Source organism: Microchirus variegatus, assembly GCF_963457635.1.
Source record: "Microchirus variegatus genome assembly, chromosome: 14".
Lineage (NCBI taxonomy): Eukaryota > Metazoa > Chordata > Actinopteri > Pleuronectiformes > Soleidae > Microchirus > Microchirus variegatus.
In genome coordinates, this window is record NC_139815.1 from 14,099,775 (window position 1) to 14,122,916 (window position 23,142).

The following is a 23,142-nucleotide window of genomic DNA, read 5'->3' on the forward strand; positions in this document are numbered from 1 at the left end:
CATGATACGATTAGAGTTTTTAATATCAGCCGAGGACCTGAATGTGTACGCGTGCCAACATTTGGGACGAGGAAAAAAAACGTCTTGAAGGTCAAATTAGCATTTCTGCGCTACGTGAATGTCCCCCAATGGAGCAATTCTCTTTTTGCTTGCCCCACTTAGAGAAGTTGAGATGACACCAGATGGCATCCCCCGTGCTCCGATGACCAGAACCCAACACAGTAAATGAGGGACAAAGAGACAAAATAAACTCAAGATAGACTATATGTATCAAGTATACTACTGGTACTTTATAAAACACTGAAGAAAACACTTACGTTTGTTTACAACTAGTAGTAGTATTTGAAATTATGACCACAGCTTTTGTACGACCAAATAAGGAGAAACTCAGCTTGACCCAGTTACGTAGTTTCCCCATTTTTGTTTTTGTTGTACCTGTTGTACTTGTATCTTCAAGGTTTTTCAAAAACATGTCTCATTTGCGACTGTCGACAAGAGGCGATTTACACAGCCGTTAGATCAATGAATATCTTCAGAAAAGCATCAGTCTAGATTCGAATAAAATGAGGGACAAATGCTGTGCAGTCCCCCCACAAAGTGGAACACCCTGGTCACCCTAGGTGCTACTAGGGATTTATTCCTCATCTGAAGGCAGTTTCAGTTGGGTAAAGGTCAACATAAGGACACCAATTACCAAAATGATGAAACATTGCACATATGGCCTTTTTTGGAGGATGGCAAGGATATGAACAACTTTATTTAAAAAAATCAATCAAACATATGTTACACTAAGAGCCTACCAACACTCCCAACAATGGTACACATGAGAACAATAATTCTTGTTTGAAGGCCATTTGTTGATTTAATATGGACGTCATTGCAAACACCACCTGGGTCCATGTCCTCGCTCCATGGAAAATGTTTGCACCACAGACTGAATATAGAGATGGATGACATGTTTTTCCATTCCCTCCCACGGTATTAAACAAAGACGAAAAAAGGTTCCAGACACTGCCACCTTGTGCTGGTGAGTGTATGCCATTATGATTGTGGAGCGAAACCATGACAAGGAGGTCCTGCTGAGAAGTGCGCTCCACCAACAATCATGATGTCTCATTACCTTCACCAAGGATGGGCAGCAGCATAACTCAAACAGTGTTTCTATTTTAGTTTCTATTTTGTTACCATATGCTCTGTTTTTTTGAGTTTGAATTAAAAATGTCTTATTTCATATTCTAATTTCTTATTTTGACATGACATTTACCAATTATATACGTATACGTATATATGATGTAACATGATATTCTATAAGCTATATTTTAATATTAAAGGTGCATTATGTAATAAATCTAAATCAACTGGCCATAAAATCCTCATAATATGTCACAGAGACTCAGGAATATAACAAACTGAACTCACCAACAACAGTATATCCAAGATATTTGCATTAAAAAAAAATATTTTGCAGACTGCAAATCATGTTTTTGCTTTGAAATCATGGTTTTGGCATGTGGCGCCACCTACCGCCTTCTACCAATCATTGCAGTCAGTAGAGTCTCAGCTGCCGCGCAACCACGAGTTGCCAGTTACGTCAGAAAATGAAACCTAAAAGACCTCGGTATTTTGAATTTGAATGTAGTAACCGTTTTTGGCCACATTCTTACATATGGCACCTTTAACATATTTTGTTTTCCTTCCATAACAAAGAATATATGTTTAAAACAATCTGGTAAATGGAAAAAAAAAATGAATGGCCTTGTCTGAGGCCCACCTGCAATACCTCTAAGGTCCACCAGTGGGCTGCGACCCAGAGTTTTAGAAACACTATCCTACATGATGTAACTGGAGCAGTTTATTGATTACGGTTTTTGATTTGATCATTTTAAATGCATGAAGTACATGTAGTAAATTACAATGCATATGTTGTCCCTAAACAGGCAGGTAAATAAGAGAGTAAGTACACAAAAATACAACTATAATATAAAAATAAAAATAAAATAAATAAAATAAAAATAAAAAATAAAAATAACTACAAATGTAATATTGAGATTTTTACACCATTGACCATGTTTTCATGTTTCATTTGCTCTTGTAGTGCAGTGGTGTGTACGCTGTCAGTGACAGAGTGCTGCTCAGTCTCTCTCTCTTTCTCTCTCTCTCTCTCTCCCTCTCTCTCTCCCTCTTTCAGCAGCTGCAGACGCTCTTTCACTCTCACTTTCTCCCCTCGTCTGCTCCCGGCAGCGTCCATTCATTTTGCAGTGGTTCACAGAGACAGGATGAAAGCCAGTTTGTGGCTCAGTCTGCCTGCGTGTTCCGTCCTCCTGTTTCTACTCTCAGGTCAGTCGTTTCAATATCACGTCTCACTGACTTGTCACTTTTCATGAACTTGTTTTATTGCCATGTTAAAGTAGCATAATGCAAAAAAATATATATATTTAAAAAAGTAATTTAATGTACAGTACAATAAAATTGCAAAACCAAATTTCTTCAGAATATTGCAGCTGTTGTGTGGTGATGTGGAAACATGTACTACATCTTAACACTATAGGACATAGAAAACTAACTTAGTTATCCTTAAAATAAGCTTGTGTTTAAAACACCCAGCACTGAGGAACATCTGCTCTTCTGCTCTGATTCAGGAGGCTCATGCTCAGATGCGGAACATCGTCTCTTCTCTGTAATATTCTCCAAATACAACCAGTACATACGGCCGGTTGAGAATGTGTCCGACCCGGTCATTGTTCAGTTTGAGGTGTCCATGTCCCAGCTGGTCAAAGTGGTAAGTATGCTGACCTATGTCTTGAGAATGATTACCCCCTGAATTACGGCCGACGATGCTTTATGGTCGAAAAATACATCACTCTGCTCAATGAGGAGTTATGAGCTGACATTGGGAAATAAACAAATAAAGGCAGAACTCAGCGTAGAGGACACGACAACAAAACAATAATGGATAAAGGGATTATTGGGACACCATATGAGACACCTGAGATACTCAGGCCACTGTGTAGCAGATGAAAACAGTTTGTCTGGCTTAGACATGATGTTGTCTGTCAGCTGTCTCTGCACCTCTCAGTGTGTAGGCAGCCTCTATCGCTCAATCCCTGCCACTCTACATGAGATTTAAAAGATTAAGAACGCTTCTGCTATAGAGCTTGTTGACGATGCACCGGTGGAGCGGTGTCACTTGACTCAGACGGGTCTGTGGTGGAGGCAAATAATGAGTGATTGGTGGAAAAAACTTGAAGAGAACAACAGCGTCTACTGTGAAAAGCACTCTCTGCCTGTGTTGAGGACAAGGACGTGTGCAAAAGCAGCTGCAAATAAACATCTACCTTTGTAACAACAAGCAGGTCAGACAAGATGTTTATTTCGATCTTCATACAAAGCTAAATTACCATATACAGTCTGTACACTTTTTCCTCAAAACACTTGAGGCAGTACTGAACAGTTGTCTGAGTCGCCTGGACAGGGCAAGAGATAATTGTGACATGGGATATTTTATCACAGTCTCACTCTCCTAATGTAACAGGCTCCCAGTGCTGATGGATGACTGTTATTCCCTCTTGCACACCTGGTGCTAACACAAATGCAATAGGCATCGGTCAGCCTGCGAGCAGGAACACATGAGCTCATTTAGACTATCAATAGTTCATCAGGCAGACAGCCTCAGTCATTATCTCACAATGAGGGATTGTACGTATAGGCTCTCTGAATGTGCCAGATCATGTAAAAGGAGTGATGGCTTCCTTAAATTAAATACTCATTAGAAATTTAAAATAAATAATAATTCATAATAAATAATTGTATCTCCATTAAAATGTCAGTAATTCATATGAAAAAAGTGGAAACTTGTCAGTAGTCGACACTATCAAAATCTGGTTACTGGCATAATTAAAGCAGAGTATGAGCCAATTCCAATTCCTATCTTAACCCTCAAGCTCAACCCTTAATCTTAACTGACCCTCAAAACCAAGTGTTGAGGGTTATTTTGTCACTTAGAAATGGGACACCCCTTAAATGCAGATACGTCTTCAGACTGTGGGGGGCAGAATAACGCCAAAGCTGCGTCCAGTCTGTCAACTCCAAAAAAGAAGAAGAAAAACACATTTACATCACTTTTATTTATTACGATCCGTTTGTCAGTCAAGTTATTAGGTTGTCAGTTAGTTATAAGATGATACTCGTACAAATACCACAACCACGGACATATTCAGCTGACAGTTACCGCACACCACGGCTTATTGAAAAGTAAACCATAGCTTGTCCGCACCGTCCGGCTATTGACAGAAGATCATGAAAATAAAAATAACTATTACACAACAATGACGTCAGTAATCCATAATATGGGCCTAAACTAAGGTAATACAATGGTTTTTCATAATTTTTATAGCTCTATTAACAAAGAAGCTGCTTTCGGCGCCATCTTTGTTATGTCAAAACACGCATTGCATTCTGGGTAGCCCTTGCTCCCAAGGGTGGTCTCGGAAAATCTCAATATTGAGGGCGATACAGCCCTTAAACTTGCCCCTCAACTTAATTTTTCTGAGAATCGGGACAGCACTTGCACTAGAGGGAGCGCACATTTTTGAGATTGAGGGTTAAGCAAGGATTTGGAATTCACCCTAGGTCACACGTTATAACTTAAATCAGTGTTTACTCTGGAAACCCTGGCCTGTGTGCTTTTAAATGTTTGCCTGCCTCCAGCACGCCTGATTTAAATCACTCGTTATCAAGCTCTGCAGAAGCCAGAGAACGACCCACTCATTTGAATCAGGTGTGTTGCAGCAGGGGCACATCTAAAACACACAGGGCCTGGATCACCAAGGACCAGAATTGTTTTTTCCAATGCATTGGCATTTATTCACTTGGATATCTTCATTATACATGTTGTTCTGTTTACAGGATGAAGTCAATCAGATCATGGAGACCAATCTGTGGCTGAGACATGTAAGTTTATGGCGCATGACTGCAAATTGACCTCGAGCGAGGGCCTCAAAGTATAGATCCAGCCTTCTGTCATACATTATTCTTCAGGAATAGACTGACAGGATGAATTATTCATGCGATGAAGCTTTGTAAACACATTGATTCATGTGGTCCTGTTTTTTTTTTGTTTTTTTGGTTAGACCACAAACAGTGATGCAGACACGAGAAACACAAACGTCCATGATTGACTGACTGAGCAATGTCGACCAACTGTTAGAGGTCGTTGCTAACTTAAAGGTGCCATATGTAAGAATGTGGCCAAAAACGGTTACTACATTCAAATTCTAAATACAGAGGTCTTTTAGGTCTCGTTTTCTGACGTAACTGGCAACCCGTGGTTGCTCAGCAGCTGAGACTCAACTGACTGCAATGATTGATAGACGGCGGTAGGTGGCGCCACATGACAAAACATGATTTCAAAACATAAACATGATTTGCAGTCTGCAAAATATATTTTTAATGCAAATATTTTGGCTGTACTGTTGTTGTTGGTGAGTTCAGTTTGTTATATGAACATTATTCCTGAGTCTCTGTGACATTAGGAGGATTTTATGGCCAGTTGCTTTATATTTATTACATAATGCACCTTTAAAGCTGGTATTCCCAGATCAAAATCGCAATCACTTTCAGACATCTTTATTGGGAATTTTTCTGATAAAAGGCTGAAGGCGCCCAACACCAATGAGAAGGCAAATCCAGCATGATCATGTCATGAATATATAAACAGTAGATTATATTACTGAACTACATTTGGTGACTTTTTAAGCAGGCTTTTAAAAACTACTTGTTTTGTTCCACTTCCATTGTCAACAATGTCCTCGATTTCAGTCAATTATGGTGCAGCCTTGAACTGTTTTTGGCCAATTTTACATGAATATGTTTTGGCACTGGGGCAAAAAGCCTACACTGAGCCCAATTAAACCTCACAACACAACACTTTATTAACGTCTGTCATAATTATGTAGAACAGGTCTAAAAAAATGTTTAACTTACTATATGGCTTAATAGTCTCTTAATATGAAGAGAACTTGCTTCAAATCAAATGTGGCAGTGCATGCCCCCAGGTCCCAGATTACAATTGTGTGTGTACCTGTGCTGGACCAGTGTTCACACTGAAGGGTTGAGCTGTATTTGCTCTTTGATGCTGAGGGATAATGCACTCTTTTGGTTATTTTAATACAATCTGCTTTAATCTCTGAAGGTGATATAGAAAGGTTGATTTCCCTCCACTACCTGCCCTAATGTAACAGTACATCCTAGATACTACTGAGTGAATTTTTTACAGCTCTCTGAGGCTACTTTACTATAGATAATGGCCAAAAAAGCCCATAAAACACACTGTAAACGGTTTCCTTTCACATGTAGGAGCTGTTTATATGATGTGGAGTTGACAGCTTCTCTGTGGGAGAATCAACTCACTGCGATCAGGTGTGTGTGGCACTGATTGGTGTTGATGAAGCCCAGGTGAGGGGAGTGTTCATATACCCTGAGTCTCCAGTGCTCTGTGCTGACTCATTATCTCACCTTCAGAGGTAGTGAGAGGTTTTCCTGCCTGTGGCTTCTAAAGTTGTCTGTGTATCTATAAACATGAACTCATCACTTTGTGTTTGTTTGATGCCAATTGCCTTTTTCTCAGTGTATAACTTGTGGTGCTGGAGAGTTTATTGTGACTTCAGCCTTTTGGTTTATCAAAGGTCTCCTGGGCAGCCTTTACCTTTTGTTTCACGTTTTCTGGGTCTCTTGGACAATTCTTGTTTTGAGTCAGCTGCTTGGGAGCAGTGGCTTAGTTAATACTTTTAGTGCTTTATTTCATTATGGAAGCCTGTAGTGGATTTTATCAGTTTCATTGTGTTGAAACTGATTGGGGGGCTTAGACCCTACGAGAGGGGAGCGAGTGGAAAACCGCTTTCAACACTCAACGGAGGTACTATGAATATCTGGTCATGCCCTTTTGAATGTAGTTTTCCAGGCATTTGTTAATGATGTCCTCAGGGACATGCTTGAACATTTTGCCTACGAGTATTTGGACTACATCCTGATTTTTTTTTTTTTTTTTTAAGTCCTATCTGGAGCATGTGTCTCATGTTAAGAGGATTCTCCAGAAGTTGTTGAAGCACCAACTCTTTGTTAAGGTGGAAAAATGCCCCCATGCCCCCACAGTCAAGTGTTTTGGGTACATTTTGGGACAGGGCAGGGTCTCAACCTGACACTGTCAGTTCGCACATTTTTATTGACGCTTCATTAGGGGCTTTAGTTTGATTATTGTCCCTGTTTCAGCACCGGTAAAAAGTCCTCCTTCATGATTCCGTTAGTCCCCAGAGGCTGAGAAGGCATTTACAGAACTGAAGAGAAGGTTTACCAACGCACCAGTCTTGATTCACTCAGACCCCTCTATACCATTTGTTGTTGAGGTTGATGCCTCTGATGTGGGAGTTGGGGCAGTTTTGTCCCAATTGTCTCCAAATGACCAAAAGCTCCATCCGTTCCATTCTTTTCTCTGCAAAAAAAATTAATTATGATGTGGGTAACAAGGAACTGCTTGCTGTGATGTTGGACTTGGAGGAGTATGTGGTGCCGTTGGCTTGAGGGTTCCGGGTCTGAACAGACCATAAGAATCTGGCTTATATCCAGCAGGCCAGTGGGTGCTTCAGCTAGTCTTTCATCAGGGTTTCACCTCGAGACCAGCGGTCAGATTGAGCGCATCATCGAGACACTGGTAGAGACACACCCAGGGGTGTCTCTACCACCCTTTGAGACACCCCTGGGTCCCAACCCCCCAAGTGGAAGGTTGTGTGTTCAATTCCTGGCCCTGCTAGTCTGTGTCCTTGAACAAGACACTTAACACCATGTTGAAGTGTATGAATGAGGTGAAGAATGGTTGAATAGCAGAACTATAATGTAAAACAGCTCTCTTCTTCTTCTGATTTCGTTTGGTAACAAAGATAGTTAAAGGAAATGAAGGGGAATACAAGTAAAAGTTGCTAGAAATATAAATAAACTACAGATACATGAATTTTACACTTAAGTACAATTACGAAGTATTTGTACTTCGTTATGTTACAAGACTGACTGAAAGATCATCCAAAGGGAAACACCTATACTTTCTGTCTTTTATACTCTTGTGTGTCTTCGCTACATTTGCTACAAACACATTGAATTGTGTTAACTTTGTTTCTGCCCTTTTTCATCTGATGACTTCAGGTCAAATTTATTTGTAGCACTGACTTTGATTTTTGATGAAACTCTGATAATCTTGACTGCAAAACCAAGCATGCTAACGTGCAAAGATAAGACACATATTAGCATGCTAATGTTAGCATTCAGCTTGATGGGTCCACAGCTCACAAAGCTCTTAGCATGGTTGTAGGCTCATGTTCGGAATGCACTGGTGTCTTATATCCTGAAGGTGAAGTAATATCATATTATGTATGTTATATTTTATGTTTTGAGCAGTTTTAGTAATTTTTCTGTCAAATTGTTTATTTTTATTTAAATTCCGAGGGAAAACATATTTAAAGAGAAATGCTTATTACATCAACTTTGTGCAGTTGAAATGAATTATTATTAATGTACATACACCTGGTGTGTTTTTCAGGTCTGGAATGACTACAAACTGAGATGGAATCCAAAAGACTTTGGAGGTGTTGAATTTATCCGAGTGCCGTCCAAAAGGATCTGGAAGCCAGACATTGTACTATACAACAAGTAAATATGTCTGTTGCATTGATGTTAAAGGATCACGATGACAAACTATATCAGTCTATTTAACTTGTTACACATGGGCCATTCTTGTGTTTTCCATATTCTTAATATGGAATATATCACAGAGGACTGAAACCAATTCCCTCAGTTTAATCGTCAGTAACTCTGCGAGTGCCATTTTCCCTAAACCTTCCCTATTTCTTTAACTCTCTCTACAGTGCGGTTGGAGATTTTCAGGTGGACGACAAAACCAAGGCCCTGCTTCGGTACAATGGCGACGTTACTTGGATTCCTCCAGCCATATTCAAGAGCTCCTGCAAGATTGACGTCACATACTTCCCCTTCGATTACCAAAATTGCACCATGAAGTTTGGCTCCTGGACTTACGACAAGGCAAAAATCGATCTGGTGCTGATTGGCTCCACAATCAATCTGAAGGACTTCTGGGAGAGTGGCGAGTGGGTGATCATTGATGCTCCTGGTTACAAACATGACATTAAGTACAACTGCTGTGAGGAAATCTACCCCGATATCACTTACTCGTTGTACATCCGCCGCCTGCCTCTATTCTACACTATCAATATGATCATCCCTTGTCTGCTTATCTCCTTCCTCACAGTGCTCGTCTTCTACCTGCCATCTGATTGTGGTGAGAAGATCACCCTGTGTATCTCTGTTCTTCTTTCTTTAACGGTCTTCCTGCTTGTCATAACTGAAACCATACCTTCCACATCACTCGTGATTCCCCTGATTGGCGAGTACCTTCTTTTCACCATGATCTTTGTCACCCTTTCTATTGTCATCACTGTTTTTGTGTTGAATGTCCACTACCGCACCCCAAAGACGCACACCATGCCTTGCTGGGTGCGGAGCGTGTTCCTGGGACTGCTACCCAGGGTGATGTTCATGACCAGGCCAGAGAGGGACCCGGAGAAGGTGACAGTGGCCGACTGTGTTCACGCGACACATGTAAGACCCTGTGCTGCACATTCAACCAACACTTTGCAGAAGCCTTATAATCCTCAGGCCCTGGCCTGCAGTGTGGTAACCAGTCTCACGAACCGCCAACGTCTTTACAACCACACTGAACTCTCCAACCTCAATAACTTGAGCATAGACCCAGGCAAAGATGCAGTGTCTGGGCTGCTAGGCTGTGAGGGCCACTGCAGCTGCTGCTGGCACCAGAGATCCAGCAAACTGCCTGCAGATTCTGGGGGAGGTAGCGGAGGACTTGGTTGTCAGGGGATACTGACTGGAGGCAGTGCTGTTGGGTTGGGGGGAGGTAGTCAGTGCTCAAGCTCCGAGTCTCTGGATGGAGGAATAATCTCCCTGTTGCCGTTTTCCCCCGAGGTCAGGGAGGCTATTGAGAGTGTCAAATACATAGCGGAGAACATGAGACGACAGAATGAAGCAAAGGAGGTGAGCACAAGCTAATTTAACATCAAATAAACACTGTATTCATAGTATTCCGTCAAATTACATTTTAATAACCTACAACATTGTCATCAAAACTCTTAAAATTGTTTTCACTATGATGCCCTCGCAGGTTCAGGATGACTGGAAGTATGTTGCCATGGTAATCGACAGGATCTTCCTGTGGGTTTTTGTCCTGGTGTGTATCCTGGGAACAGCTGGCCTCTTCCTCCAACCTCTACTACTCGGAGACGACATTTAAATTCAGTTTGACAAAACTCCAGACGGTTGAACTGTTTCTTAGAGGATTCTCACTCTGTGCAAAAGAGAGCAGGAATGCCGAGTGGATCCACAGAAAGAGGATGGAAATAACAAACACTGTCAGCCAAAAGCTGATGCCTAGAACTGATGGTTACAACGCTGAGGAGCGGTCTAACAAACCATTGTGACCACTGACTTTACAATTACAGTGTAAAAACACATTTTGCTGTTAATGGCAATGTGATATTGCTTGGGTGAATATGATGCTGGTGCTCCTAACAAGACACAATATGTAAATGATACCTGCTGAGTTTAATATTTCTCATGTGTTCTGTTGAGTGTAATATCAAATTACTGTGGGCAATTTTAGTTAAAAAAAAAAGAAAAAAAAAATTGGTTAGAAAATGAACATCAGTAACAGATTTCATGACTGAGAATCAAGAAAGTGGACTGTTGTCAAAGAGCGACATCATGTGGTCATACTTGAAAACTACATGTGATCAAAAAGGCTTTCTTGGCTGTTTTAAAGGGACATGTCACCTATTTCATCATAACAAGCACTGTAACATACCACAAAAGAGAGCTACAGTTTGACTTTGTTTGCTTATGGACAATGTGGTGGTTTATTAAAAGTTGATTAAGAAAAAGTGAATTGTGAACATTTATTTATTCCCTGAAAGTATGCAAGTAAGCATTTTTGGCTTCAAGAAACGCTCCACAGTTTCTGTTTATTTTCTGCAAGGACAGGCTCAGAATGTGTAGAATGGTGCAGTAATGCGATGGACATGACACCACATTCACCATGTACAGGATCAACAGCATCCAGATCCTATAGGCAAGTATCTTTAAGAGCACCTACATGTGGGTGTTTGGACTGTTTCTTTTTAAACTGTTAATTTCAAACTCAAGACTAGTGGGAGACAAAAATAAGACTTTATCTGTTTTCAATTTCTGATGATTTCTGGTGTTGGTGGGGTATAATTATGCCTTTAGGTCTTTGTGAACAGAAATGAGCAGACCTGACTGAGGGAGGGTTTGTGTGTGTATACACCAGCAGCACAGGAGCGATGAAGAAACCTTCTGCGGGCGCTTCTTTATATTTTCATACTTTCTCACAGCTGTCTCACTTAACTCGTGTGATCCATCTGTCTCGACATTAAACAAATCACTTCCTGTGTGCAGTGTGGACATGTTGCCGGGCAACTCGAGATCTAAACACCCTAGAGAGAGCTGTGTGGAACTGCTTTGCAAAATCCGCATTGCGCGAGCTCATAATTTGAGTGTGTAATGTACTTTTGCTTGTTTAGTAGTTGCACAACAATTTTAAATAAAGATGTATTAAATGTACAAGTTGGATTTTGTTTGGAACTCATGCAATATGTATATCAATGTGTAGTATTGTATGGGATTGGGAAAACAAACATCGTCAAGTTGTACCACTGCCACTCTACTCTCTAACCCACAGAAAAGTTTTAACTAACAGATCACTGACCTTGTATGTGAAGACACTTGTTTTCTCAGCACCGCCGAGTGTAATGATTTGTTCAGATGTTGAGCAACCAATCCAATATAGAGCATTCCACGTATTAGCCATTGCACGCTTAACCCTCTGCTCTCCTGTGGGATATAGTTCACTGGATCTACTACTGTGTCATCACAGTGTCTTTTCTGATTAAACTATTGGGGGAACCAATGCTCTAAATATGACAATGATTCCCCCTGGAAGAATAAAACACCCCCATGTTTCACGTCCTTCAGGTAGAAAATATGTAGTTTCTTTTAATGACTGAAGCATTTTCAGTACGAATTGAAAACAAACTTGTAATCAGATGCTAACCAACGTTAATAACGATAACACAACATGGAAATCAACGAGACAATGAATCCCCGCTGCATCTCGACAAGATTTCCTGAATAATTATTGTCTACAGGAAAACAAGCTAATTTCTGGTTACATTTCCATGTATTTTTTGTATTATAATCAGACAATCCTATAACTATTTTGACATTTTTAAGATTATTTGAAGTTTTTATTGTTTCTTTTTTAAATCACTTTTAATTTTTCCTCTCACACAGAGTTTAAAACACAAACACCTTATCAAGGCAGCAAATGTACCAAAAATGAGCAGCACAACTGCCACCAAGAACAACACCACATCTACAGAGTGGTAGGAATACCAGGGCATTCTGTAGGACTCTGTTCTCAGATGAGCGGCGCCTTTATGTCTCATGACAAACTCTATCCAGAAGATGGCAGCGTCCATCGGTTCCATTGGTTGATCCCTGTGCAGCCTGGAGAGTCTCTGCATGTTCCTCCTGTAGGACGGCTCTTTCAGGACTTCCTCAGTTGCTTCTAGGAAAGTGTCTTTGTTCACTGTGGCTAATGTAACTATCTTAGCTGCACCTCTGTCTCTCAGACGGAGCAGGTTGTCATACTGGTCAAAAAACACAGGCAGTCCCACAACTGGGACTCCATGATAGATAGCTTCTTGGACTCCGTTTGTGCCTCCATGAGCCACAAATAGTTTGATCTTTGGGTGTCCCAGGAGGTCATTCTGTGGCATCCAGTCCACGAGTAAAGTGTTGTTGCCCAGAGTGGCTGGTCTGTCACCTTTATGCCTCCAGATGACTTTCTGAGGTAATTTGGCAAAAGCTGCAGCGATCTCACTTGCCATGTCAGCAGGAAGTTCGCTCACAAAAGTCCCCAGAGACATGATGATGAATCCATGCTCTCCAGAACTCTGCACAAACTCCTCCAGGTGTTCAGGAAGTGGTTTTGATGGTTTACATTGAAATCCACCTATATAGACAACATTGGGCATTGAAGGGCGAGGAAACTCAAACACAAAGTCAGCCCTCATAAGCCACAGGTCTGCTCCTCGTAGTAAGTCTGTGAATTTCACCTCAGGGCCAAAGAATGTATCACAAACAGCTTGATACTGGGGGCTATATAAAAACCAATACTGTGCTTGCCAAAGGGCAAAGAAAAGGAGATTTTTAACTCTCTGCATGAAACTCATTTTGTCTGACAGCCCTGAGCCAGTTATTGGGATATAGGATAAAGGTGAAGGTGCAATGGCCAAATGTCCCTCTCCGCTAGGAACCCATCGCACATTATAAACCAGAGGCAGATTAAGAGCATGAGCCAACATGATACCTGCTCCCCACGCCGGGTCAGTAAGGACCAGGTCATATTTCCTCTCCTTTAAAACACCCATCAGCTCTTTATCTTTAAACATAACAGTAGCCATGTCACATATAATCCTATGCATGTTAAACATTGCAGTAAACATCTCAACCTGCAAACTGGCAAAACTTAGCAAAGCAGAGCTGCCTCCTATCTCTATGTCAAAGATCTTTTTCAGGATTGGATTCATAAAGTCATGATTAAAGGCTTCAGCGACAGGCACCGTTATTGTCTTGTAGTACGTAGCGTCGCCCTTGATATACCAGCTTTCACTGGTCCGCAGCACATCGAGAGAGTGTCCCCGAGAATGGAGTGCTTTAATTATGAAATCCATGTTCACCCAGTGGCTTCCCTCCAAAGGAACAATCAAAATCCTGCCACCGTGACATTGTCTCAATGTCAAGATGACGACAGATAAAAGGACGGTGGAGAAGAACGTGTTTCCATAGTGTGGCATCGTCAACCTGCAACAAGAATAGACAAACACTGGAATTCAGCCAGTATTTACTCCAGAATTCAGTTATAAAGTACATGCAATACTGACTGATAGCATAACAGAGGTAGCTCTTATTCTGCATAATGTTGATGTGAACAGTTACCAGAGATTGTGTAACTACACATTCCAGAGAAACTTACTTGGATTATCATTAGTATTTGCTTAAGATCATAAAGCACAATCTTTTCTTTTAACCTGTGGGCAGAATTGCGAATATATGTATAAAACAGTTGCCTAATCTAAGATTGAGATAATCTTCAATTCAGTTTTAAGTAATACACTGGCTAATGCAAGTGCATTTCCATAATACAGTCTTAGAAATAAAAGTGCTAAGGAGAACCATATAGGGTTCTTCGGCTTGTCCTCATAGGAGAACCCTTTCTGGCTCCAGGTAGAAGCTTTTTATAAAGGTTCTTACTGGAACCATTAGTGTTACCAAGAACCCTTGGAAAAACCCTTTCTTCGGGAAAGGGTTTTTCAGAAGCAAATGGTTCCAGGTAGAACCTCAGCCCTTTTGGAACCCTTATTTCTAAGCGTGTACATGATAATAATAATGCATATTTAATGCTCCTATATCACAGAAATGAGACAAAAAACTTCATCAAGGCAAAGGCCTTGCAGATGCAACACATTATATAATGTATACACATGTGCAGAGCTGCATCAAGCCCTACCAAGGTCACTCATTTTCCCACAGAGTCAATGCATCCCCCCCTGTCTTTCAAGGTTAATCAGTTATGGAAAACAAATACTGAATTCAAATTGTTATCTGGATCGCTATGAAAATCGGATGATTTCTTTCTTGTGCAACAAATAATCCTTGGCAGAGTATGAACACATTCCAACAATAGTGTGAAAAACACAACGTTTTTCCAGCAAAATGAGATGAAGTACTTACCTCTTCAGAGTGTGATAGCGTCTGCTGCTTCGTAGAACCAAAATGATCCTGAAATGTACAAATACAGCAACAAACTGCCTCTAGTGACTAATTTAGTGAGTTATTTCTCTTGCAAGGCTTAAGGCATGAGTGAGCTTGACCTTTGTGCTGGTACCTTGTCATGGTGGGGGTTAACGGTTGATCGCTGGGCCAACAACCCCACACTGTGATACGTGCTGCAGAAACAGCGATTAGCATTAAAACACTGTATTAATAATGTGAAAACAACAGCCTTTTCTGAGAAAAGTTAAGCCAAAACAAAAAGTTCAGCAGTATATGATTGTTTTTAAAAGATTGATTTATTTAGATGTGCATTGCAGGTTTTGGTTTTTATGTTATGTCATATGGGGCTTCCCGCAATTTTGAGCTCCATGCCAAAATGCAATTTATAATAAGGGAAAAACAATAACACACAGGAAACAAGCAGAGGCAAGGGAAAACACATTTATAGAATACAGAACACATAAAAGATGGACAACAAAGACAAACAAATTCCTGGTCGCCTCCTTGACGTCCCTTTCTATGCTCTCTCATCTGTATTATGCCAAATGTGTTTTTCGTGTTTGCATGTGCTTGTTTTTTTTTATTTATTTACAATCTTTGTGTTCATGTGCGGTGGCAACTGGGATTGGAACCTCACAGATTTCTTCAGTTTAGTCACCACCAGGTGGTGCCTTTTCCCCCTTTTCTTTAAGATGAGGTGCCAGTCAAAGGGACACGTGAGTTTTCTTGGTTCACGGAGAGCAGTGATGAGGCTCTAAATCATGTTCTTGCTGTTCTTTAAATCATCTGCATGCAACACCAATGGAAATAACATTATAAAATGTGAAATTATAGTATAACTTACACTCACAAGTCACTTTATTAGGTACAGGTGTATCTCATCAGTTAAACACATGGCAACAACTCAATGCCTTTTGTCATGGAGAAGGACAAGCAGACCTACCAAAGGTCAAACTGAGAATAATATCTAGAAAGAATGTTTAAGTGACTGAATGTGACATAGTTGTTAGTGCCAGGGGGGACTGTATGTCTGAATGTGCTGATCTACTGGGATCTCGTGTCCAAAAAAAGAGTAAATATCCAGTCAGTAAAAATGTCAGGGAAGAATGGACAGTTTTTTAAATAACATAACTAAAATAATACACTTGTGACAAGCAACTGCTGACACTTTGCTGAACAAGCTTGAAGGAGCTGAACGCCTCACCAGGGGCCACCATACTACTGCCATTTCATTAGCTGTCCTGTGTACCTATTAAAGTGACTTGTGAGCATGTTTTTTCCACTTTGTCTTGGCTTAAGTTGGCTAATGACATCTTGAATGCCTATCACCTCTTTCCTTTACCGCTTACCAAGGACACTTTTTTTTTTACATTCCTCTGCCTTTGTTTGCAGACGGAAAAGGGCGAGCTGCCATGGAAATGTTTAATTCCTGCAAGGGAAGCCCCGCCTCCACCCTGAGGAGAACGTGTGTCATGGCGAGTTGAAAAGCTAGAATTCATCTACAGAAAAGAAAAGGCGTGTACCATCACCAAGATAAAGTGATCTCATCAAACTAAAACACAAATTAACATAGTCTCCTCTCTTTTGTGTGTTTGTATCTATTGATCTGAGCCTTTTAAATACCTTTCAAGGATGAACACACAGTGACACGTTGATCATAAAGACTCTTCTGATGTGTGTGACTGATTGACTGATTGATGTGAACAGATGCTTAGGACATGCTGAAACACTTTAATGTATTTTATCATTTATATTATCATATAAGTATTTAATATATACTGTCACATGTTTTCAATGTATCTTAAAACTAATTAACAAGATTTAGAATCTTCCTAAAAAGGAAATAGGATACACACACACACACACACACACACACACACACACACACACACACACACACACACACACACACACACACACACACACACACACGTGACCTCTGGCACAATAAAAACAGAGCCGGCTCGTATCTCACCGGTAATCTCAGCCTCTCAAAGGAGACTCACTGTGGGCTGTTCATGTGCTTTGAATCCATTTGGGGTTAGTTTGCTTTCATGTGTGCTTCTTAGAGGATACTTCCAAGATGGTTGGGGACAATGATGTTGGCCCACTTGTAAATAACTGGGATAAAGAGAAGAGCAGATCCTAAGATTGAAACCAGGAGGAAGGCCCAAAGAAACATTCGATCAATTACCTGGGCTACAAACTTCCAGTCTTGTACCACCTGTGCCAAAAAAAACAAAATATGTCACTCTAGAGTAGCAGACGATTGGCGTGCAAAATATATTATTGTGTATGGATACAGAAATATCCACCAAACTCACCTCTCTGACTTCATTTTCTTTAACCACATGCATGGTTATGTATCGAATAGAATCCAAAGCTGCTTCTAGGCGATGTTTTGTGTAGAGTCCGGGGCTGAGTTCAGGTGCTGAATCCGTCCTCACACCCAGTCCTAACGCTCCTCCTGCCCCGGCCACTCCTGTTGCGGCGTAGCGGTCAGCATGGCTGCGCATGCACAGCAGCTTTGGCAGCCGATGCAGGAAAATCTTCCTCACCCACGGTGCCATGCCGTGATGTGTGGAGGAGGAGCGATGGTGGATGTTGATGGCAAAAACGGTGATCACGATGGAGAGCGTGACAAAGATCATGGTGAACACCAGGTACTCGCCGATGAGAGGGATCGCCTTGGAGGAGGAAGGGATAATCTCCTCGATGACCAGGAGGAAGACGGTGAGCGACACCAGCACTGACGTGCAGAGGGAGATCTTCTCGCCGCCGTTAGAAGGCAGGTAGAAGACAAGGATGGTGAGGAAGGAAAGGCCAATACATGGGAGGATAAGGAAGAGGGTGTAGAATAGAGGCAGCCTGCGGATGAGGAAGAAGTAGGTGATGGTGGGGTAGGAGGAGCTTCCATCTGTCCTCACACCACGGCTGCCAGTGGCCTTTACTATCTCCCATTCACCGTTGTCAAAGTAGTCCTGTTTGTCGACATGGAAGTCCTCCAGAATGACGTCGACCTGGCAAATAAGCAGGGCAATGTTGTGCCAATTACTGCTACAACACACCAAACATATACTGAAGAGGAGAGACTCACCTGGGAGCCATCATACGTCCAGGAGCCGAACTTCATGGAACAGTTCTGGAGGTCAAACGGGAAGAAGGTGACGTCGATGGTGCAGGCAGACTTGTAATTGGCTGGTGGTGTCCATGTTATAGTTCCATCGAACTTAACGACAGCTTTGGTGACCGTTCCTTCAAAACGTCCATCTGAGCTGGTGAAAGAAGACATTTTGTTTGTAACTGTGTATGTTTCCTTTAGGGAAACAAGAATGACTGCAAAAACCATCTGACACAACTCTGCCTGCTTATCGCTGTGATCACAAAAGCACATACTTATCATAGAGAACAATGTCAGGAAGCCAGAGTCGGTCAGAGGGGACTCTTATAGTCGTGATGCCCAGATAATCGTCAGGGTTCCATCTGAGTTTCAAGTCGGTCCACTCCTACACACACAAAGAATGGGACATTCAATCGAACCTGAGCTGATAGAGCTGAATAATAAGAAAACACATATACATAACCCAGTCCATGAAGGAAAACTTTTACCAGAAAAGGAGAGAGGGATGAAAGAGATCTAACATTTTCTCCAATGACCTCTGTGATAAATAGACATTGCTACCATGGCCAGTGTACTTCCATCACCCTTTGTGCACGATGCAATCCATCATTCTGAAAGGGAGCAACTAACCTGAACAGCAGAGCCTGGTCTCTGGGGATAATTCATAAGATGGCATGACAGACAGGGCGGCCAGGACCATGAATGAGGCTGACAAGGGACAGAAGAAGCCTGCAGAGGCAGGTGCGTGGGAGCAGAGCAAAAATGATTCATATTATGGTGAGGACTGTCAGTGAAATGCCACCGGAGCAGATTAAAGTAGGGTTGTATCCAAAATCCATGTAAGCCAGATGTTGTTAATATTACTTTTTACATCCCTGGAAATTCACTAAGAGCCATGCAGAAACATCTTTTGTGCTATAATACTGGATCAGTTATGTAGATGTGTGGCACAACTAACCTGTTTCATCCACACATTGGTTGTCATCAGCTGTTTTTTCTCGTCCTAGAATAGTAAATCAACCAGTGTTGAAATGTAATACACAACACACACAATATCCATATTTGGTGCTTTTCTGTGCTCACCACATCAACTAGCTGGGAGATGGCCAGTCCAAACTTCACACAGATGGTCTGGTTTAGGTATTCCACTGGACGAACCCATTTCTGGTAGCTTCCAAAGAGATATTTGAACAGCTTGTCCTCTGCTTTTGCATAAGATGAGAGTTTTGGAACTCCTGAAAGGAGCGAAAGACAAGTTGGTTCAGGAGAAAATAATGATAAATTCATATTAAAGCTGTAGTACATAACATTTAGATATAAGTCTCTCCCGCTCTAGCAGTATTTAGTTTTTTTTGTATCTGCAATGACGCTGCACACAGAGTGACGAATTTCATGAAGTAAATGTCACTTAGTAGTAATAATAAAAAAGACCACTGCATGCAGTGGTATTATGACACAGACAAGTGCCCACAATCTTCTCACAAACCACATCATCCGATACTCTGCCAGTAAAGCGCTAAAAGCAAATCGAGTGCTCCCTAAACAACTGCCTCTCTGCATGCGCCAATCGCAGCTGCTGCTGCTTTTCCTGCACCGAGCAGCTCCAAATGATTTCCCTGAGGTTAAGGTTTGAGACCAAGATAGGACTGAGGTTAGGCTTGGTTTATATTTACTGTTAGCTCACACCCAAACACTTTTATTCTATGAATATCATCAGCATTTCCATGAAGTAATAGATTCTCATTGTCAGTGACTTCTTAATACCAGCTTAATGCCCAGAGCAACTTTAAAGTGTGGATGGACACTCAGGGCAACTGCTCCGAGAGTCTAAATGTGTCACCTGGTGGGTCTCTTTATGCCCTAATGCGTTTTTTGTGGCAGTGTTTTTGGTGATTAGTCAGATGTTCACCAATCCAGCAAACACAATAGCACTAGTCTCAGACTCCAGTTGATGGACCGATTGATTGTGCTGACCTTACTGCAGTGTTTAGCTCTGGATATGACCTCTGTGGAAGCAGACACCCACTGAATATGCCTGTAGCCTTCAGTGCAATTGCATTTAGAATCCTATTATTAAGAAAATAAAGATAATCATAAAAGTAACAGTCAAGACTGGTGAATGGGGTAGTCGTCTTTGTGTTTTTATAATTTGGTTGCTTGTCCAAATCTGTATTGAGAGTATTTGACAAATGAATCTAAACATGAACTGGAGGTGACAGGGTCATTAAATGCAGGTATATAATATTGTTTTCTCATAGCATAGCACACACTTACAGCGGCTCTCTAAATCCCAGTCAAACTCATGCATTGCTCCGCTGAAGCAGACCTCGGGCGCCTCTTTTACCAAGAGCATTGATCGCATTTTGACTCACGCGCAATTTCTTCTCCTTGTTCTTTGAATCATTCACCAACACAATTGGTTATTAACTCAATTTATGGATGGAGACAGTGGCTGCAAATCTCCCTCAAGGCTGACCACAAATGTGTGGTGTCACCCTTTCAGCGTGTGCGGATCGATAAAAAAACAAGCCGGCAACAAAACTCGATCGATGAGCCTGCGATCAGCAAACTCATCATCATCTCTTCAGTGTCTCCACTCGCTAGTACCAGCGTTCTGCTTGGCTGAGAATTCTTCTGGACTCAACAATAAGTCTCTTTTAGAGTATGATGAATTATATAAGTCTGACTTTTGTGCCCTTGTAATTTTCTCCTTTTTACCTTTTTTTTTTCCAGGAGATACTGCAGATGTTAAACGCAGCAATATGTAAGGAGTTTCCTGCAGTTGTGGCAGTGAGAGCTGGAGAGAGATACTTGAACTACACAGTGGACTGTTTTCACCCTGAGTGCTGCGTGAATGCTCCCTCTTATAAATGTTCCTTGCATGCTTACATGTTCCTTGACAGATGATCTCGATTTTTGTCATCTGTAATTCGTGTTGATATAAGTTGTTACGTTATACATGCTGACCAGAGGTGACTGCTTTTGCTCCTGTGTATTAACCCTCAGGGTTAGGGTCACCCTTGGTAAATTGCCATGGGAATAATACACAACTCTTTACATGGACATCCTGTGGTTGTGTGTTTATAGGTCACATGTTCAGGCCTTTTTCGTCTTCTTATGTGTTGTGCGATCTCAAACATTTTGAGGACCTTTTGTTCAGGTGTGTTTATAAAGTTGGTGAAAATGAAAAAAAAAAAAAAAACTTCTTCATCAGATTGCCGCAAGCAGGGGTGTCAAACTCATTTTCACTGAGGGCCACATCAGCATAATGGTTACCATCAAAGGGCCAGATGTAACTATCATACAGAATAAATGTAACTAAATGTAACCAAATATAATGTAAACTAAATGTAACTACTCTGTAACACAGTTTAACACATGAAACTGTCTATATTGTATATTCTCATAGCCTCCGTATACGTTTTAATGCAGTCATGGGAAAAAACAGCCCAAATGCTCTGTGTTCTAAGGGTTAATACTGTATTTGTGTTTATTGCCTATGTGTTAATCATTTATTAGTTATTTCTTGTATGTACATTATGTTTCTTTCAGACCATAACAAATACAAACTCTCTTGTTGTGGAAATTAATCTTGCTCAGCTGAACTTTGATTCCCTGACCAGAACCATTTCTTTCTGGTTTCAACTCAGCAACGTACAGAGGTCATAATTCCTCTGACTACTGCTTGGCACGGCACAGTGAAAGCAGTGAAAGACGGGATCATGGAGAGGTTGTTTTTACTTCAGTGTGAATTGTTCAGGAGCAAAATGAACAGTTTGAAATGGATGATTCATTTGGATAGACTGTGTAACAATAAAAATCAATGTTTCCCCTCCAAGTTGGCTTTGTCCAGACAATAAATTATGAAAATCCATCATTTGCAAATTAGAAAGTGTTACTTTTGTGTTACCTTATACAACACTGATCAAGTCATTTTGTATATTTTTTAATATAGAAAAGCTACATTATATCTATATCTGTGTAAACACACATTACACATACATTTGTTTAGAAATGTTCTGCATTTAAGTCCTTCTCACTTTCTGTTCGACTTATCTTGCAGTATGTCCTCAGTCGTATTAAACCCATTACATCCCCCGGAAATAATCCCAGTCCTTGCCAAACTTACGCAGTGAGTGGCACAGGTGGCAGCAGCACAACAACGGCAGCAGCAGCAGCAGTGCGAGGAAGGTGGCTGCTCCTCCTGCTCCCAGCATCGTATCAGAGGTGGCACCGGATCCACACAGCTGGTCCCTCAGGCATCACAGCACTGAAAATAAATGGTAATCCCTGCTTAGCCCCTGGCAAATTCATTCAATCACAGCTGATGATGTCAGTGAATGGGCTAGGAAAATAGACAAATTGCTAATATATGGCAATGTAGAGCAAGCGAATACACACCTGTTCTGAGTCTCTCCCATCAACACGCAGTCCAGATTAGAGCCGCGGTGATGCCGAAGCACTGGTTAATCCCGGTGACAGCGACGGTGCAGCTCTGTCTCGCCTCCATTCCATGCAGTTTCAGTCTCTTGCCTCACGCAGATGCTGCTTCACTCTCCCACTGCTGCCTCCAGTTGTGCACAGGCAAACCCATCCTCCTCCTCTTCCTTCACAGAGCCCCCCCCCATATTCCCCCCAAAACACCACCACCATTATCTCCACCACCACCTTCTTCTTTCCCCTCCTCTTTACTCCCCCTTCTCTGGCCGGCTGCAGCGGAGACGCCGCGATGAGGAGAGCTGGATCGGAACTCGACAAGAGCAGCTGTGCCTCTGCCACACTGTGATTCTGCTTCACATGCGTGCATCACTTTGTTGAGCTGTTGTCCACAGCCAACATGAGATGCTGCTGTTGCATGGCTGCCATGGCGACAGCCGGAGATGTTGTAGCCAAGGATAAAAAAAACAAACAATACCCAGCTTATGTTGAAAAAATCACACATTGAAGGTTCTGAGCCTCGCAGCAATGTGTGATTAATATTCCTGTTAAGTGTGTAATGTGACGCAGCTACAGTCAAAACAGCGTGCGTCTAA

At 41.5% G+C, this 23,142-nt stretch overlaps 3 protein-coding genes across 3 annotated transcripts; 1 reads left to right on the top strand and 2 right to left on the bottom strand.

Moving 5' to 3' along the window:
* Positions 1–1,043: 1,043 nt before the first annotated feature.
* On the top strand, positions 1,044–10,366 carry chrna3 (cholinergic receptor, nicotinic, alpha 3; the record flags this gene model as incomplete). Its single annotated transcript, XM_083900557.1, has 7 exons — positions 1,044–1,086; positions 2,242–2,337; positions 2,640–2,779; positions 4,906–4,950; positions 8,585–8,694; positions 8,910–10,110; positions 10,238–10,366. 7 exons carry the CDS (start codon positions 1,044–1,046, stop codon positions 10,364–10,366), a joined length of 1,764 nt encoding a protein of 587 aa, XP_083756683.1.
* A 2,029-nt stretch (positions 10,367–12,395) lies between these two features.
* LOC310936485 (UDP-glucuronosyltransferase 2C1-like) lies at positions 12,396–14,009 on the bottom strand (the record flags this gene model as incomplete). The annotated part of the gene is made up of 1 exon (XM_083900558.1): positions 12,396–14,009. The coding sequence occupies one exon, from the start codon at positions 14,007–14,009 to the stop codon at positions 12,396–12,398; it is 1,614 nt and encodes a 537-aa protein (XP_083756684.1).
* A 3,044-nt stretch (positions 14,010–17,053) lies between these two features.
* Positions 17,054–22,326, bottom strand: chrna5 (cholinergic receptor, nicotinic, alpha 5; the record flags this gene model as incomplete). The annotated part of the gene is made up of 7 exons (XM_083901087.1): positions 17,054–17,212; positions 17,313–18,008; positions 18,086–18,263; positions 18,385–18,494; positions 19,068–19,112; positions 19,193–19,344; positions 22,239–22,326. The coding sequence occupies 7 exons, from the start codon at positions 22,324–22,326 to the stop codon at positions 17,054–17,056; spliced, it is 1,428 nt and encodes a 475-aa protein (XP_083757213.1).
* Between the last annotated feature and the right edge of the window lie 816 nt (positions 22,327–23,142).